Source organism: Lutra lutra, chromosome X, assembly GCF_902655055.1.
Source record: "Lutra lutra chromosome X, mLutLut1.2, whole genome shotgun sequence".
Classification (NCBI taxonomy): Eukaryota; Metazoa; Chordata; class Mammalia; order Carnivora; family Mustelidae; genus Lutra; species Lutra lutra.
Window position 1 is genome coordinate 19062732 of NC_062296.1, and position 19625 is coordinate 19082356.

The 19625-nt window shown below is 45.9% G+C and overlaps 1 protein-coding gene across 1 annotated transcript in view; it reads left to right on the forward strand.

Moving 5' to 3' along the window:
* Nucleotides 1-1717: 1717 nt before the first annotated feature.
* FRMD7 (FERM domain containing 7) overlaps nt 1718-19625 on the forward strand; it is a 47450-nt gene continuing 29542 nt past the window's right edge. Inside the window, exon 1 of the mRNA XM_047715901.1 lies at nt 1718-1788. Within this exon, the coding sequence (XP_047571857.1) occupies nt 1732-1788 (57 nt within the window). The 5' untranslated portion in view covers nt 1718-1731. The remainder of the gene's footprint in view (nt 1789-19625) is intronic.

Genomic DNA, 19625 nt, shown 5'->3' on the forward strand with positions numbered 1-19625 from the left:
CTCAACTTCTCTCATAAAATGAAAAATTAAAATTCAGACTTCGAACGGCACTGAGAGGGGCTCCTGGGTAGCTCAGTCAGTTGAGTGTCCAACTCATGATCTCAGCATAGGTCTTGATCTCAGGGTCATGAGTTCAAGCCCCACGTTGGGCTCTACCCTGGGCATGTATACTATTTAGAAACAAAACAAAACAAAACAAAAAAGAACTGGACTGAGATTCTTTTTCACTTATCAACTTGGCAGAAACCCCAAAGTTTGACATCACACTCTGTCGGTGAGCCTGGAGAAAAGAAGCCCTGTCATACACTGTTGGTGGGACTGTGCCCTGCTACAACCCTTGTGCTAGTTTGATAGGTCTCCCATCAGAAATGAGGTAGGTGGCGTACAACAACAGGAATTTACTCTCTCACCATTCCTGGAGGCTTGAAGTCTGAGATTGAGGGGCCAGCAGGGTTGGTTCCTTCTGAGGCCAGTCTCCTTGGCTTGTAGGTGGCCATCTTCTCTTCCCCGTGTCTTACATGGTCTTCCCCCTGTACGTGTCTGTGTCTTCATCTTCTCTACTTAGAAGGACACCAGTCCGATTAGATTAGGACCCAACCTAGTGGCCTTATTTCAGTTCCATTATTTCTTTATAGACCCTACCTCCAAATACAGCCACACTCCGAGAAACTGGGGGTTAGGACTTCAACACATGAATTTAGAGGGATGCAATTCAACCCATAACAAGTTTATGGAGGAAAACTTTGAAATCACTGTCAAAATTACCAACATGTAACTCTTGGCCAGCCATCTTACTTCCGGTGAGTTATATGACCGCTGTAGCTGCGCACATGTAAGATGACATATGGATGAGGATATTCGTTTCAACCTTGTTTATAATAGCCAATGGTTGAAAACAACCCACGGCCACCGATGAGGAACTATTTGAATTAACTGTGTTTTACCTCCGTGGTGCAAAATCACAGAGCTGTCAATAGAAATGAGGAAGCTCTCTCCGTGCACGGCTAAAGCAACATACGAAGAAAAGGAAGGCACGAAGCAGTGTAATAGCATGCTACCTACATAGGAAAATATGTTCGGATGTGCTTGTACAGTATTTGCTTAAAGAAACACTGAAGGCTAAATAACTAACAGCAAAAAAACCCTAATAAAATTGGTTACTGATAGGGGTGCATGGGGAGCCCCCAGAACACGGGGGGCAGAGGGGAAAACGAAGCTTTTCGGTATATTCCCTTTCACATAGTTTTTGTTTCTAGATCATGTAAATTCAAAACAATTAAAATCATTCTACATAAAGCTTCCTAGTTTGGCTATGAGCTTTCTAGTACCCTATGAGACTAAGGTGAGTACCTAATCCCTTGACTTTGGAGAAGAGCTGTTCTCAGTTTATTCAAGCTTCACCCCAGGATTTCAGACCATACTCTTGCGAAATAAAGAAAATCCCCAAGGGTTGCGAATGCTTTCTCTCTTTTTCTTTTCCTTTGAAGAAAAGAACTAGTTTCAGAGGGCTAGAGAGAGTCCAGTTGGACTTGACGTTGACCAAATAGACGAGATTGCCCAGATGCTATCGATCACCAGCGCGGCGCAGCACAAACGCCCTGCTGGGATGGGGGGGGCTGGGTGGGGGTGGGGGCCCCCAAGCGCACGGCATCCAGCTGGAGAAAGCCCCTCTTCCTGTCACAGCTCCCACAGCACTCCAAGCCTGCTTGCAGCCCAACGGCCTCGCCGAGAATGCTACATTTAAAAGTACAGTTTTTGGATGATTCCCAGAAGATTTTTGTGGTTGATGTAAGTGGAAATCACATTGCTATTATTCCTTTATTATTCATTCAATAGTGGTCATTTGTGGACAGCCCATTAGCCGGCGATGTTGTGTCTTCTTTAGGACCAAATGAAGGAGGACTGTGGTTTTTAGCTTTGGAAAAAGAAATCTGTGCTTAATATCACAGTGTAGCTTGTGTTTTCCCATTAACCTTTCTTCTAGAACAGGTTCTCCTTCCTCAAGGGACAACAACAGCATGTTTGGAAGAGATGCTAAATATTTGTAAAAAGACAAAGCAGCAATAACTTATTCGTCTTACCCTGAACGGTATTAGTGCTCACTGAAATAATTTGTGAGTCTCACCCCAGGAACATTTGTGGGGAGAAAAGTATGGTTGTGAGGAAAAGGAGAAGGGGAAGGCTACCCTCCTTTTCTAAAGGAAACCTGGGGGGTTCGGCAGGGGGGTAGAATTATGCAGTCGTAATGAGAACTTCAGGAAGTAATGACAAGTATGAAGAGAAAAATAGGATAAGAGACTATTTAGTTTGATTTAGTACTTATAGTTCAGGGTTCTTAATATAATTCCTAGCTACGAGATGATTGCGTACAATTATACCTCATCTCTTCAAGAAAGAACAAATGTATTAAGCACATCATTTGGGACTTGTCTTCCAGAATCTTAAGATACGTACATTTTGATGTAAGGATTTATGTAGGAGCATTTTGAAATGTTCTGTGATTTTATTGGAACAAAAGATGCTATTTTGCTCTCATATTTATATTAGCTACTAACAAGGAACAAGCAGTTCATGTTCTTTGAAATTCGTACAAAACGCCGTTTGTTTTCTTTTATACACAAACTAACAACGGCTGTTGGGTGTGGGGGTAACCCATTTTTCAAATGAGTATTTCATTTTTATTTGAATCATGTGCTTCGTGGGTGATGACTTCATGGCCGTCTCTTCCTTTCACTTCTATTTGCAAAAGGCATTTCTAGGTCCACGGACCTGAATGATTTGTTTTTGTAGCACATAGCTTCCATTAGAGGGATGAGGCATTTCCTAGTCTTTCTTGGACCTCTATTTAAAGGGTGGAAAATATCTTTTGAGTAGTTTATCCATTTGCAGGCTGGTGGTGTAGGCTCGCCGTGCTCCCGGACCTGAATGAGTGAGCTGGGAATTCAAAAGACATTGCTTTAGGCTAAGTTTTTAATAGAGATTTCAAGCGACTCAAAGAGAAATCTTTGACCAAAAATGACAGAAGAGCTTTCTGAATGTGTAGCTTAAATTCAGATCCAGTTAAATGGGAGGGGAGGAGGGCGGGGGACAGAGCACCAGAGCTTTATAAAATTCACCTTCTGGGGAACGGGAACCAGTAACAGCAACTGGAAGCCAGCCTGATTTTGCTTCGAGTCGGTCTGTCTCTTTCCAGCTGCGGCACATTGTGTTCCTTGGGAAGATAATGGGAGAGATTTGATACCCAGCAATTCGGGTGTCACAGCATCTGATCCCTTCTGCCCCGGGAAGGCTCCTTTGTAAGTAGCAATCGTGGTGTCACCCAGAGTGGCAAGAGCACTGATGGCAATCCCACGGGCAGCTTCATCCCGAGGGGCGTGGAACCTTAACTTAGCATCCATTCGTCCAACACCATCTTTTCTCCTTAACAACGGGAGACTGATGAGGAGGGGGCGGTAATGATGCTAAAGATGATGGTGGTGATGACAGCAACAGCATCGAGTCACGAGTGGCTAACACTTTAAAATAGATAAAGCAATCTCGCATCCATTAGTTCCTTTGACCCTGCATTCCACCCTGTGAGGGAGGGTAGGAGAAAAGTTCATCTTCGCCCATTTTGCAAATTAACAGGTAAAGCCTCGGGAGCTGAAGTGACTTTTGCTAGATTACACCGCAGATAAATGCAGAGTGGGGACTTCCAATGCAGAAGTCTTCTCCACTAGTTCATATACAGTTGTATCCGGAAGACTCATCTGTCAGTAGCCTTCTAGTCCTGTATTACTGCCCACTATTTATTTTCTGTTGCCCTCAAAGGTCATACCTACAGTGAGCCTTTCATGACAATTGTAAACCAATGAGTAGATCCTTCCTTCCTTACCCATATTTGAGGAGTTGTGAGAGAGAGTGGTTTCTAGAGGCCAGGAAGACCCTGGTGTGAATTTTTTTCATTGACTCGGAAGCTTAAAAAGGTCCCTCGAGGCACCTGGTTGGCAGTCAGTGGAGCATGCAACTCCTGATCTCGGGGTTATGAGTTCAAGCCCCACGTTAGATGAAGTGATTACTTAAAAATAAAATCTTTTTAAAAAGTCCCTCAATCCTATTCATAATTCCTTAAAATGCACCCCAGCACCATACTTTGGAAGACTTCAAGTGGGAAAAGGGGAAAAAAACAACCTAAACATCCTCTTCCATTAGTACTAATATCATTTTTTTAAAGATTTTATGTATTAATTTGAAAGAGAGAGTGGAAGTGTGAGTGGGAGCAGGGGCAGAGGGAGAGAGAGAGAGAAAGGAGAGAGATGCAGACTCCTTACTGAGCACAGACCGCCCCCCCCAAACATGACCTGAAGTGAAATCGAGAGCCCGAAGCTTAAAGTCTGAGCCCCCCAGGTGTCCCCATTAGTACTAATATCTAAAACAGGTGAAGAAATGCTTGGACCCATAGTAAAGAGGACCATTAACAGTGACAGAAAGCCACGCAGAAGGGCTTTTGGTAGCAAAGTTGAAGTCTCAAGAGGCATGGATCAGTCCCGGGGAGAATTGTTCCTTAAGATAGAATTTAAGAAGGGGCGCCTGGGTGGCTCAGTGGGTTAAAGCCTCTGCCTTCGGCTCGGGTCATGATCTCAGGGTCCTGGGATCGAGCCCCGTGTCGGGCTCTCTGCTCAGCGGGGAGCCTGCTTCTCTTCCTCTCTCTCTCTCTCTGCCTGCCTCTCTGCCTACTTGTGATCTCTGTCAAATAAATAAAATTAAAAAAAAAAAGAATTTAAGAAAAGAATTGGCTGCACAGGGGGAAATAATGGTGTCTTGGGCGTTGGTGTTGATTTTACAGAAAGTAGCATATGGTAGAAATACAACAAGGATGCATGCTCAGGTAGAATAATGTCTCCTGGGTGAGACTAACTGACATCCAGAACCCTCTGTTTTTTAGTCCCCCACCCACAACATTATCTTGATATTTACAATCAGGATGCCAGTGGCACCATTCACAGTGGGACCGGGGATGCTAGGATCCTCCCCTCAGTTACATCTGTTGCCAAGTGTCAGAAGAGTCTGATTTAAAGGAATGGGACCCGTGACGCTAATACCTGATGAGCTGATAGGGCAGCCATTTCCTCCAAGGCTCTGTCACTGAGACCTTCCAGTCACCCATTCATTCATTTAGTCTCTGTTCTGGCCCCTGAGACAGCCTGACTCTTCCAAGTTTCTTTGCATATCTATACTCTGAGGCTCTATGTGTTGATTTTATAGATGAACTCTCTGAAAATATTAGTCAAACTTTTCCTTTATGCATTTCCAAGAGTATTTGGGGCGATGCAGGGTAGATACAGGAGTTCAGAATTGCTGGCATATGCCTACTAAACTGTAATCCAATGAGGAAAAATGTGTTTAGTGAAAAGAAACCTCATTGTACTTTTCAAAGTGTCATATTTATTTGATAAAATTGATCATTTTCAAATATCGACACCATCCCTAGTGTTGCACTGATCCTTAAATGACAGAGAAGGACTCTATCTACAGAATGATGATGGGAGTGGACAGGCAGGAGGAGAAATGAAACAAGGTCATTACTTTTTAAAAATAATTTCAGATTTTAGTGTAAATTCAGTTTTGCCTCTTCAACATGAGGACCAGGACTCTTCGTGAGAGAAAAAGGGAGGATGAGACCAAAGCTGAGGCCTTCTGAGCTCTCAGAAAAAGTAGAGGAGGTCAGGTGTCCAGCTCCAGGCGGAATCATCCCAACGCCCACAGGTGCCAGGTGCAGCTGTGTCCTTGGAGGCTGACCTTCCTTTAAGCCTAATGTTTGCTTATCTCTGGGTTAGACGGTGAGTTTCAAGGCAATAATCCCATCACCATACCTACAAATTTCTGTCTGATATCTCCCCCACCTCCCCCCACCCCACTCCCTGAACCTGACACAGTTCTACCTTGGTAGAAGCAGGGCGGAGGGGAAGAAAAGCTGTTGTTGGTGAATTTCCAAAAGCATACTTTGTTTCAATGGTTTCTAGAACCCAAAGTCCAAAGAAGAGGTTTGAAACCTCTCAGATCTTACATTTTACCCGATTGCTAAGTGACAGCATTGACCACTGCAGTGGGTACATTGTGGCTTACCCAGGGAGAGAAGGTAATGAGTCAGCTTACCTCAATCCCTTGGGAACCCTTCAAAAGGCCACCGGGCCTCATTCTCTGGAAGAGGCAGAGGGGAGGCCGTGCCAGGACCGAGCACTATTCAAGCTAAATAAGAAAGCAAAGAACTGTCCAGGAATTTTTCTTTTTTTTTGGTAGTGGCATTTACCTTTGGTTGTTTGTCCAGGAGGTGGTTTTTCAATTTATAATGATGAGGGATCTTTTGTACCCCTGTCAACAGTTAGATGTTATATGTCAATAGATATGCCACCCCTTCCTAAGGCAAAGCTTTGCAAACTCCCAATGAGATGGAATTGCGCCAGTGTAAATAGAATGTACCTGGATTTAGGGCTATAAGAACTGCATGGTTTTAGTGTGTAATCTTGGTCCAGTCACTTAACCCCTTAACTCCCTGAGCTGTTGTGCGAAGTCATAGAAATTATATAATGTGCATTTGGAATCTCATAAAACAGGGTAAATTAGACTCTGCCCCTTACAAGCTGTGTGGCCTTGGGCAAGTCACTAGGCTTATCTGAAACTGAGTTCTGTCAACTCTGAAAACTTGGACTGGGGTGCCCGGGTGGCTCAGTCGGTTAAGCAGCGGCCTTCAGCTCAGGTCATGACCTGAGGATCCTGGGATCAAGACCCGAGTTGGGCTGCCTGATCGGCGGGGAGCCTGCTTCTCCCTCTCCTTCTGCCCTTCCCCCTGATTGTGCTCACTCTTTACATGCTGGAGGTGCCAGGGAGAGTCTGGACGATAGTTTCAAGTTCAGTGGTGCCAATGTTAGTCAGCCTCTGTGCTAACCCATACTGCCCACTATCACAGTATTCCAGCCTGATAGGGAATGGTGGAGACAGGAAGGAGGGATACAGAGATGCTAATGACGTAGAATTTCTAGAAGCAACTGATGCTGGTCCGGATACAGGAGATGACCTTCAAATTCCTGCCTCAGGCCACTGGTTGGATGGGGGCCCCCATTCACCAAGATGGAGAACAGAATGAAAGGAGCATGTTTAGGGTGGGCAATAATGAGTTCTGTTTGGATTTACCGATGGAGTTATGGAAAGAAAGAGTTCTGGTCCCAGCCCTGGCAGCCTTAAGCAGGGGAACCTCATGACCTCGGGGTGAGTCCCCTTAGCTCTCTGAGCCTGTGCCCTTATCACTAAAATTGGGATAATCATAGCACCTACCTCATGACGTCGCTGTGAAGATAAATGAAATGACCAGATTCCTGACCCAAAGTACAGAGTCAAAGCATGTTAATTCTGCACCCCTACCCTGCCCTTGCTTACAGACCTCTGGACTTCTACACTTGGCAACTCGACAGGGATCAGCCCTGATTTTACAGCCCACCTCCAGGCAAAAAGCTCTTTCCCCAGGTCTGCCTTCCTCTGGGACTTCCTGCCAGGTTAATTTATCCTGCCTTTCTAGCAGTTTGCCCTTTGCTTAGTCAGCAGCCCCTGGTGGGGGAGGGGATTTGCTCTTCCCCCTGGAACCATTAATCCTGGGAGGGTCCATAAGAACTGTCTAGAGTTACCTAAAATAATGTTAGGCTTCCTTTAAGGAAGCAGATGGAAATGGCCAAACCCTTTGTGTTTACCTACATTTTAAATTAGTCTGTGGTAACTACTCATAGTAATGCTAAGGTAGTTAATCATGATAACAGTACCCCTGGCTAATAACCACAGATCTAATATATCCACAGATACATTGTACATATGTTTTGCTTGGACTATCTCGTGTAATTTTTACACAAATCGAAGAAGTAGCACTGTCTGGGATAGTTACATACCTCTCTGTTGTAGTGGGTTTTCTCATCTGTAAAATGAGGATAATATTAGTTAGCTACTCCATAGGATTGCTACAAAGGTTGGATGAATTAATACACATGAAACACTTAGAACAACACCAGTAAGTGCTATAAAAATGTTTGCCACACCAATGCCTTATGGAACCTGGCTCCAAATTTAGATGGTGAACACATGTACTGATATTTATGTCCAAGCAGGAGGAAGGTCTGGAATGAGGATGAGGCCTGGACTATTATTATAAAAATAATAATAATTTACAAGCATGTAAAGTGAGGTACAGAGAGGTCAACTTAGACAAGGTCACCGTGCTATTTAAGTTCATGGGTGAGCCAGGGTTCAAGCCCCAGTCTGTGTAGCTTGAAAACCTTGGCTGGTCACTCTTTAGGTGGTAGGTTTACGGCTCAAGTGGGGTCACTCTAGGTATGGTTTAGGGCTCAAGTCGGGGGTGGGGATCGCTGTAGGTGTGGTTTACAGCTCAAGTGGGGTCGCTGTGGGTGTCGTGAAGCTTCCTGGTTTTCCAGAACCTCGTGATGTACCCTCAAGTTCCGAGCAGCCTGGCCCAGGCTAGGCGCTCCGTCAGTGCCAGATGACAGACTGCCCATCTCAACTCATACCACCCCATGCCTGTGCAAAGAACTCCGAGGAGCATCCAAACCACGTCAGAAAAACTATCCTGCAATCTTCATAGCATCCCAGCCTAGCCAATGGAGGCCGTTTCTTTGCCAGGGATTTATTTGTCATTACAGGGGGCCCGAGCTGCCTGATGAATGCCTTTGTTTAAACGACTGAGTTTGCTTTGCCCCTCATAGCCTAAGGTTTGTTGATTCAGAGAATAAATGGAACTGAAAAAGAAAGAAAGTGCTTGTGCTTTGTCTGGCCCCGGGCCAGGCTGAGCAGCAGGCCAAGAGGGGTTTAGGTGCTGCCCCGCCCACTCCTTTAGGGGCCCCGGGCCTTCTGCGGTCACCTGGCTGCCAGCCTGCCCTCTAGACGCTCCATCTCAGAGGAGAGGCCTGGACTCAAGCCTCCCACCCCCGCTGCTTGCTGCAGACCCCTCTCCCCCGATCCCTGCATCTGAGAGGAGGAGGGAACCTGAACTCCAGAGCACTGAAGGCACTGGGGGTGGGAACTGGGAACTGTTTCTGGAGCTGGTGGGTGGTGGTTGGGTGCTCGTTCAAGTCTGCACTCGTGGGAATCTCTGCAAAGAGTTTCAGTGAGTTGGGGCTTTGCCACTCCTTCACCTCTCATGCGGGTGCAGGGCCCGGCCCACCGTGTGCACCACCCCCTCCCCATCGCGGGGAGGACAAGCCTAAGCTTCCCGCCCCGCAGCTAAAGCCCTCCAGGGGCTTCTCTGAGTGCAACGCTAAAGGGCAAGATTCCCCTGAATTCTGTAGGATTTTCTCTCTTTCTTTCAAATGCCCTTGACCGCGCAATTGCATCATCGGCCTGTCACGAATCCGAACCTATTACTCGAAGAAGAGCTCAGCCCTCACTGACGCTTTAAGCCAAGGCTGTTGTCAATTGCGCCCATAGCAATTCTTCAAAGAGCTCAGTGCCACCTGGGGATTAAAAGGGGACGGCCTGAGGAGCAGAACCACCTGGGAGGTGGCGTGACTGAGCCAGAAATTCCCTAAAAGGACCCGGGGCCTGCCATCCCAGCTGCTGAGAGCGGCGCTGGCCTTGGGGAGACGAAACACTTTTGTCTCAGGCTGTCAGAACTGGAAGAACATTCGGTTAGACCAGTTCTACCGTGGGAGAGATCCACCCTTAGCCGATCATTTGCATCTGGGGAGGTCCTGGGGGATTGGCCAATCAAGTGTCTAGGCGAGGCAGCCCGGGGAAGATCTGCCAAGCTCAGGAAGAATGGAAGGTGACAGGCGTTCAGGGGGGCACTTCTCCGGGGGCTGTGGAACTCTCTGATGTAGAACTTGTCTGTTCTAAACACAGCTGCTCTGCAAAAGCTGCAATTATTTACCCCCACAGGATCTTATTCCAGCCCCCTTTGCTCTATTCCCTCTCTTCTCCTTTACCCACTTCCTCCTTCTCTTCTGGGTCCAAGGTGTGGGGCCAGAGAGGGGAGGTCTGTCTGGGTGAGCTGACCCCAGGCCCTGGAAGCAGTTAGGCACGGCGCCTCACCACTAATCGCCAGGCTTAGCTGTCTTAAACAAAAGGTCCTTTGTCCTCTGAGATTCGTTCTATGATTATGAAATTCACCTTTCAACAGACTTGAACAAAGACAAAGGTTCTCCGGAATTTTACACCAGAACGTTTTAAGTGATTGCAAGAGATCCATCACAAAGTTACTGTCAATTGCCTTTAGTGCTCTGAGATACCATTTCCTGACCTGTGTTCCAGGAATTTCCACTTACATTATGCCATTCAATTGTGAGTTAATAAGTGTGGTAAATAGGTATGATTACATGACTTTGTTCATTCATCAGTCAGTTGACAAGTTCTTAGGAGCCTTCCCTGCGTCCTTGCACCGTGTTGGCTACTGAGGATGCAGAGAAAAGTAAGAAATAGTGCCTGACCTCAAAGACTCGTGGAAGAGCCAGAAATGTGAACAGGTACCCACACTACAGTGTGACATGTGCAAATGACAGCAGCAAGGATAGTGTTTGAATGGCACAAAAGAAGAGGGGCAACTAACCCAAACCAAAGTGTGCTTGTTGAGGGGTTGGTCAGAAAGGTTTCCTTGACGGAGATGATCTCTGTCTTAAGCCATCATGATTAGTACTAATTACTGCGTGACGGAGAGGGAGTTGGACTAGAGTTGAAGGTTGGTCCAGACAAAGGGAGAAACACAGGGAAAGGCCCGGGGAGGAGCTCAGTCTGACGGGATCCTGCAGCGGAGGGCAGAGGGTTCTCTGAGAGCCATGAGAGGCAGAGATGAGTTAGGAGAGAAAAGCATGGGCCAAGTCATACAAAGGGATGTTTCAAATGAAGAAACTAAGGTTCAACAAAGTTAAAAACGAGCCCAAGTTCATACAACTGCAAGTAAGTACTTGTGTTGACTGCAGAGCCCCGCTCCTTCCCCTACAGCCTGCTGCCTCCAGACTTCCCAGGCCCAGCAGCAAGTCTGGGTTCTCAAAGTGCTTTCGCTGCTTTACCCAGCAAGGGCGATGCCGCCATGATCTTTTTCACGATTTGTATTTGTATTTCGTTATTTAATTAAAATTTGACACAGAAGTTAAACTCTCTAGTATTTCATTGAAAGTCCCAGACAAGGTGGGATTGGGAGGGAGACAAACCATAAGAGACTCTTAATCTCACAAAACAAACTGAGGGTTGCTGGGGGGAGAGGGGATAGGGAGAGGGTGGTGGGGTTATGGACATTGGGGAGGGTATGTGCTATGGTGAGTGCTGTGAATGTGTAAACCTGGCGATTCACAGACCTGTACCCCTGGGGCTAATAATATATTATATATTAATAAAAATAATTAATTTAAAAAAAGAAAGTCTCAGACAAAAATAAGACAAACAGCCAAAAAGGCAACCTAAATAAGCCGAGGAACTCGACTGCTGGATAAACGTCTCCTAAGGAATGATTAAGGTTGTGTGCCAAGATGGAGGTACATCTTCGTAGTGTTTGCAATAGCTAACAGGAGGAAACGATGTATGTGTCCATCATGTAGGTGGTTTCCTATACAGTAACTAAGGATGGTATTCAGTTTTTTTATATAAGATTTTATTTTTAAATAATCTCTACACCCAACATGGGGCTCGAATTTACAACACAAAATCAAGAGTTGCATGCTCTACCAAGCGAGGCAGCCAGGCGCCCCTACTAATGATGATATTTATAATATAATGCTAACTTTTTAAAAATCTAGTGACCAGAAAGTGTTATTATATCACGTGAACTGGGAATTATCTGGAAAGCTTTACCCTAAGGTCCTAATACTGTCTGTCTTTTGATGGATGAGATTATAAATACTTTATTTCTTCCTCTTGCTTTTCTGCTTCCTTTTTACCCTGATTTTTTAATGAGCTTATTTTGATTCTGAATGACGGGGGGAGAAGAACCCTCAAAAACAATGAAAAGGGGGTGCCTGGGGGGCTCAGTCAGTTAAGTATCCAACTCTTGATCCCAGCTCGGGTCTTGATCTCAAGATGGTGAATTCAAGTCCCACATTGGGCCCAGCGCGAATCCCACTTAAAAAGAAAACAATGAAAGAAACTTCATTTCTATAATAATGGTGCTATATGAGGTCCATGTCCCTCATAAGCAATTAAATTAGGGGACTCCTCTCAAAATGGCTGGGTCATATGTTCCAATCTGCTCATACCCACACCTGCCTCAAACTATCAACCCTTTGCCAGTAGTCCACAGTTACCACTCAACTCCTTTCCAATCTAAAAAGTAATCATAAAAGCTAATACACATCACAAGAACATTTATTATGTACTAGGCACTAGTATCAGTATTTTACACATATTAGCTCATTGAAATGCTCAGTGAAGTAGGTGCTATTAATATCCCCATTTGACAGATGAGCAATCTGGGCAGAGAAGTATAGTGAGTGGTTGAAACAGAATTTGCACGGGACCTCTGGGTTAAGAACTCATTCAGTTGACCACCATATCCTGTCTTTACAGCTTGTCTTTCAAGAGTCACTGTGTTGGTGTTATCTTGGTATTGATGCCTCAGCGGTTAGGGCTTGTGTGTGTGCTCGGAGTGGTGATGCAGAAAACCAGCTCAGCCGCTTCAGGGGAAACTGACTTGGGGTAAGCAGGACCTGACATAGCTGTCAGGGGCTTTCATGGGACAGATGGACAATGGAAACGGTTCTCACAAATGGGCAGGGTTAGAGAGACAAGGTTTAGGGTGTCTGAGAATTGCATGAGGCAATAAGGATAGGTCGTTCTTTGGGGCTCAGTGTTGTGGGGGGTATGCCTCCAAAAGGGCACCGTTAGTTGTCTTAATCTGGTGAAGTCAGGGACTGTCTGTAGTATATGGTCAGCACGGGCCTGGAAACATAGTAGATGCTCAATGACTATCCGCTGAAGCAATGAAAGAATGAATTCTCTTCTTGTTCTCAGCTGCCAGGCAGCTAATCCCTGCTCCGATGAGTTCACTGATAAAATGTCAGGTAAGAAAACCTTCTAGGAAGTCAAGTCTTAAGTCAGGGGGGATGTGGCACAAACCTTTCATATACTACAGGAACAAAATTTCCCTGGACTAAACCTGCACCCAGGTAAAACCATGTGGTCACGGGAAACCCTCACTGACTGCCAGAGATGAGAAATGCTATGAGTAGGCTTCCCCAAAGTTCAGCAGAGGAGAGGTCGTGTCTTCTCCTGATAGCCTGCATAAGCTCTCCAAGTCTGTTTGGAGATGCCACCAACATGCCTGTTCGATTCCACATTTGTAGGAATGTGGGGTAGAGCCCCCTCAGCTGGGACGAGCCGATGTCAAGTTCAACATTCAGAAGGGAGGAGTATGTTTGGTTTTGATTTATAAACATCAATGAGTCAGCTTCACCAGATCCTTCTGCACAGATAATCGCACCTAAGAAATAAGGAGCAAGATATGGGAGTGTGGGATTTGGGATTGTACAACTAATTTTAAGACCCAAAGGTTAATATCTCTTGGGACCCCTGTTTCCCACTGAGGATGGCTGGTGACAATTTCTGCCACTACTCCCTTCCCAGCTTCCCCCAGTTCTACATTTTGCAAGTGAAACCATGCTTTGTCTTTCTTTCTTAAATGCTAGAACTTTAGAGGTCCAGTAGTTAAAAATATATATGAATGCAAATTGTTCTGGGCTTGGCCGTGCTTGTCCCTGCGTACAGTAAGAGAATCCCAGACAACCGCTTTGAGTTAGGCTGCACATCCTAACGACAACAGATCTGCCATATTGAAATAGCCCGGAGGAGGGAGGATGGCAGAGGTCTGCAAACCTGGTAGCAGCCCCAGACTAAGTCAGACTGAGAAGAATATGTAACCACCAGGCTTTGGGTTGGCAGAGCCCAGGTCGCCGCAAGGCCCACATGTATGAGTCAGCACTCAGGACTCGGATGGCTATACGCAGGGTAGACTAGGAGGAAAGGGGCAGAATGCAGCCCGCGACCCAGGAGTTCGGTGATACCACTAAGCCACAGGCTCAGCAAATCTCACCTGTGCGCAGGAGACAAGGTGAGGATCAAGCAAGAGGAGGGCGGAGCCTGGTGGAACCTAGCCAGCTGCCACGGCGGGAGCCAGCAGCAAACCGCAGCAGCCTAAGTCAAAGACGAGGTGAGTGAGGGTCAGGAACTCAGACAGATGTCTAGGCAGGGAAAGAGGAACAAAAGAACAGGTCCTAAATGACTTCTTTGAGGGTGGAGCTTGGCAAGACGCCAAGTTGGGTCTGAGTCTGGAGCCCCTTACAGGTTTCTTGCTGCAGGGCAGAGCTGGTCTCTCGGTGTAGTCCGCAGGTGTTGAAAAAGCCAGCACACCTGGCTAACGTGGGGGTGTTGACAGGGTGTGGGAATGAGACACTCGGTGGCAGGGAAATTAGCCTGAGTGATAGCTCATATGACCTCACGTCTTGCTAATCAGTTAGAAGCCCTTAGAAGTTCATTATTATTTTTCCATTTTCACATCCAGCTTTAATGCATGATAAGACATACATTCGTTATGGAAAGATTAGAAAATTCTGGCAGCAAAAAGAAAAAAGTAAAATCCCAATAAAATTCCATCGCCTAGATTTTTAACATTTTGGTATATATTTTATACACTGATCTACTATGTTCTTAGGGATCCCTAAACTTCACATGTGCCTCCCCCACTCCATTTAGTTTGGCACACTTTTCTGAATACATTTTTAAAAGATTCTCTGTTCAGACAGCACAGCTTCTCCACAGTAACCTTAATACGTTGTGTTTCATGGCCTCTTATTAAGTAGATGTTTTAAAAGGCATTATTCTTTAATGGCTTCTTTATAGAGTTTCTGTGAAATTCACAACCTGTCAGAACAGAGTGGCTTCCAACCAGTTCAGAGCCCCGCTGGGCGACATACTAAGCACTCTTTCTAAAGGCAATAAAACTAATTCTAGGAAGGAAGAGACAGAAATGGAGAGACGTTGGAGTTGTAAGCAGCACAGAAACAGGAGTCAACAGTACAGTCAAAAGGTGAGAAAAGATGAGGTTAGGAAAAAAGAGTGACCATGAAAGGGAAGAGTGGATCAAAGGAAGGCGTTTTGGGTGTTTATCTCTTTCTTGTCCTCCATGGACAGCCTGGTATAATGCAATGGGCTCTGCTTTTATTTTTTTTTAAATATTTTATTTATTTACTTGAGAGAGAAAGAGAGAGCACGTGGTCGGGGGGAGGGATAGAGGGAGAGGGAAAAGCAGACTCCCCACTGAGCAGGGAGCTGGATGTGGGATTCGATCCCAGGACCTGGAGATCATGACCTGAGCCAAAGGCAGACACTTAACCAACTGGGTCACCCCGGTGCCCCCAACCCCAGTTTTGCTTTTAACCTGTTGAAAGCCCTTGGGCGAGTCTCTTCCTTGCTCCAGATCCAAATCTCCTCACTTAGAAAACGAAGGGGCCAGACTACATGACATCTGATGGCCTCTCTTGTGTCCTGATTGTCCCGTATTGCTAGATACATACAGAATGTTTTGTCGAATTCAGATTTAAAGAAAACTCCTGCTAGCATTTGGAATCTGGTTGTGCATCACGCACACCACACGGGTTTAGTGCTAAAGCATTACATGGAAACAAACAATTATCATTGTTTTAATTACCCGGAGTAGCTAGCAATTTCGACAAGACTTGGGAGCACTGTCTTGAGAATGCTATTATTACCCTGTCACTTTTCAACAGCCTTTCCAATATAGGCATGGTAATAACAGTGTCCCAGGAGTGGGGGCAAGATTGCTATTAGAGTGGTACTCTTGTTTTTTTTTTTTCTTTTTTTTTCCTTTAGTATGAAAGCTAACTCTGAGCAATGAGACACCATCCAGCAAAGAGTGTGAATCAGTTGCAACCTGTCTAGATCATTGCCAGGCCTCTGTAAGGCCTCAGGCAATGACACCAACCATTTTCTGGTAGCTTCAAAAAGGTGTCTGCCAGAAAGTATCTATCAGGTACTAGACTAGCTCTCTGTCTCCAGAGTTCCCTCCCTATCTTGGTTTGGTCAGTATCAATACAGCCGGTAAAGAGGGCGGCAGTCAGGCGGCCACTCACTTTGGTTCTCCTTGATTCTCCCGGACCGTTCCCTGCCGGGGCAGCCACGTGGGCTGGAAATCTTTCTGAGCACTTAATCTTAAACAACGTTAAGCGCCCATCTATCACACACGCAGTACTGTGAACTGCCTTGTGTTTTCAGAAATAAAATAAAAACCAGTTGTAGCTTGGTGTGAATGTCACACATGCACAAGCAAATACAAGGGGCATTCTCTCGGTTTAGCCCCACCAGGAAATCTTAAGTACCCAGTTAAACTGTGCTTCCCTCCAGGGTTTATGGCTGAGCCCCTGAAAGGCCTTGGTTGACTTCCTACTTATTCTTTGCTCTTTGATGTGTCTAACTGCACCTTGCTCTCCACCAGATGCCTGCAGAGAGGGCTCCGTTTTAGACTGAATGGCTGCTACCTGGAAATCAGCCTCTCAGTGGTTCTTTCTTTTTACCAGGAGTTCAACCCCCCACAGAAGGGTTACAGCATAGCCAATCATTTCTTCTGCCTTGCCCTGAAGGAGCTCCATTTCCTAGGTTCCTGGGGAGTTTACCCAGTGCATACTCTGAAATCATGTTCAATTTCTTCTTAGAAAACTGGTTGCGTCTGACTCGATGGGTAAATGTGTGAGACATGGGCTTATTTATTTTATTATTATTATTTTTTTTTGCAACTTCAGGTTATTTGCATTTTTAAAAAAGGTTCTATTTATTTGACAGAGAGATAGACCCAGAGATCATGACCCGAGTGGAAGGCAGAAGCTTAACTGACTGAGCCACCCAGTCACCCCAGGATATTTTCATTTTTAATGAAAAGTGAAACAGCCTTTTAAAAGGGGCCATCCCAGGGTTTAATCCCTAAGGGGTTCTGAGATTTTTTTGGATGTAGCCTGTGCTTGACAGGGAAACAAAAAGACTTGCCTCTGGAGGGACCCACACTCTCTGTAAATGAGATGTATGCCTGTTGCTGTTTATAAACAAAGAGCTAGACTGAGGTGAAGGAGGGTAGACCAAGAGGCAGAACAAGATTTTCCATCATTGAAATTAAACCAGCATCACTGAAAACATTCTATCCCTGGATCTGTACCAAATGGTACCCAAATCCAGAAGTATCTCCAGACTATTCTACTCAGTACAAATCAGATACTCTTACTAGAGTGCCTTTGTGGTGCTGGGTTCTCAAATGCCATTCGGAGTTCGGTACATGAAGAGGAAAAGGAGAGATGGAAATTAGCCATCAGGTTGGCCAGAAGGGACTAGCTCCCAGTCATCTACATAAAGATGCCAAGTGGCAATGGGCTTATACTATCCTGGACAGACCTGATTCTCAGCCAGTTCCAGAGCGGGTGATTGGGGTAAGTTGCAAATGGGATAATACATAAGAAAGCTCTCAGGTGCACCATAAAACACCAGAAAAAAATTTCCAAGTGGGTGACTTTAGAAGGAATTAGTGAGAACATCAGAAACAATGTCAAGGTCACCTGGGTGGCTCAGTGGGTTAAGCATCTGCCTTTGGCTCTGGTCATGATGCCAGGGTCCTGGGATCGAGCTTCGCATTAGGCTCCCTGCTCAGCGAGGAGCCTGCTTCTCCCTTTACCTCTGTGTGCTGCTCCCTCTGCTTGTGCTCTCTCTGTCAAATAAAGAAGTAAAATCTTTTAAAAGAGAGAGAGAGAGAGAGACGGAGTGTCAAGAAGATATTTTGTAAGTGTACATCGGCGAAAGCTTTGGTATGACAAACCATGATTTTCTTTCCAGACTGACGCACAGGGTAGGGAGTGTCCAAGGAGGGGCTCAAGTATGTGCAGACATTGGTGAGGAATGTTCCAAGCATCCCCACTCTCAGATAGGTGGGTCTGGAAAGAATTCAGTGGCAAGGAGTGGTGGGAAGTGAGGGAGGCAAGCTGCCGCGGGGTAGCCCCTTGTCGTACATGTGGTCGGTGGGGCAACCGGCAAAGAAATAGATGTCGGGAATGAGCAGGGTGATGAGGAAGGGCGAATAAAAGGCAGCAGAAGCTCGGCCATGGTTGATGCAAACTCTGGCCCTGGCCGAGAGCAAAAGGGGGGCAAGTGAAGGGACCACCAGGACCTCCAGGCCTCTCACTCTCCCTTACCTCCCCAGCCCCACTGCACTGGCCGCAGACACGTGTCTCATACCTTACCTCCTTGTCTGCCAATGTCCAGGCCACCATCTATCTTCTCTCACCCAAGCTGTAGAAGGAGCCCCCACCCCGGCTCCACCTGTTGCCTCTTTTGCCCCCCACTCCCTCTGTTCCTTACACTCTCATCCTGCAAGGTGTTGGTAACAGAGCAGCAGAAGGATCAGTCTCACCTGGGAAATTGTGAGAAATGCAGATTCTCAGGCCCCTCCTCCCACCCATCAAATCGCAATCTGTATTTTAACAAGATCCCCAGGTGATTCATATGCACTTTACAGTTTGGGAGCCTCTGCCCTAACCACTGTCCAGACGGTGCTCCGGAAACCCAGCTCTGACCATGTCAATTTCCACTTAAAGTCATTCAACGATCCCCACCTCGAGCTTTGCCTTCCAGCTTATGGCCTCCCCTGGTACAAAAGGCCCGTCTTGGGAAAGCTCCCACCCATTTTCCAGTCCCCGTGTCTCAACTTTTCCCTTCGGAACACCTCGCTGCTAACAGTTTCATTCACACCGGGCTTTCTAGGCTCTGCCTCTGACATCCTTTTCTTATCCTCCTCTTCACCTGGCTAACTCCAATTCTTGCTTTCTGTCTTGGATTAGGTGTCCGCTCCAGTCGGAGTCCATTGCACTATGCCCTTTCCCATCCTTCTGGGTTAGGGGCCCATTGGATGTGATCTTTTATTATTTTATTATTTTTATTATTTTATTATTTATTATTATTATTTATTATTTATTTTAATTATTTAATTATTTAATTATTATTATTGCTTACATGCTGCCACAAGGGCACTTGGCCCCAGCTATTGCGATTACCTGTTGAAGTGCCTGACTGGCCTGCCAGCCTGTTCTGTGTTCCTTCATGGTAATGCCTGTGTCCAGTTCACCCCAGAATCCCTGGAGCCCCAGAAAGTACCCGGCACAGAGCAGGTGCTCAGTAATGTGTATTGCATTGACAAGACGGGAGAAAGGTAACAAAAGAATAAAGGCATATGTAGAAGGACCAAGGCAAGGGCATGAGAAGTAAGCCCGGAGCTGGGGCCAGTGGAAGGGGGATGATTACAATAGAGAAAAAGAATTGGGTAGAGACTAAAGAATGGAGAAAAACATGCTAAAGGGGAGGTGAGGGATTAGCTTTTAGAGGGTTTATTAAGGAGAAGGCTAAGACTGATGAAGGCATTCTCTTCCTGTTTTTGGTTTTTTTTTTTTGTTTTTTTTTTTGTTTTTTTTTTTTTTGCGGGCCTGTTCTGTGGAGTCAGAGGGTTAACAGGCCCCAAAGGCAACTCATTCACTTGCCAACGAAGGTCTGACCCACTGGCACTGGCTTCTATGACACCTACAGTTACTTGGGTGGTCCTTAATATTCCAGATCTTGAATAT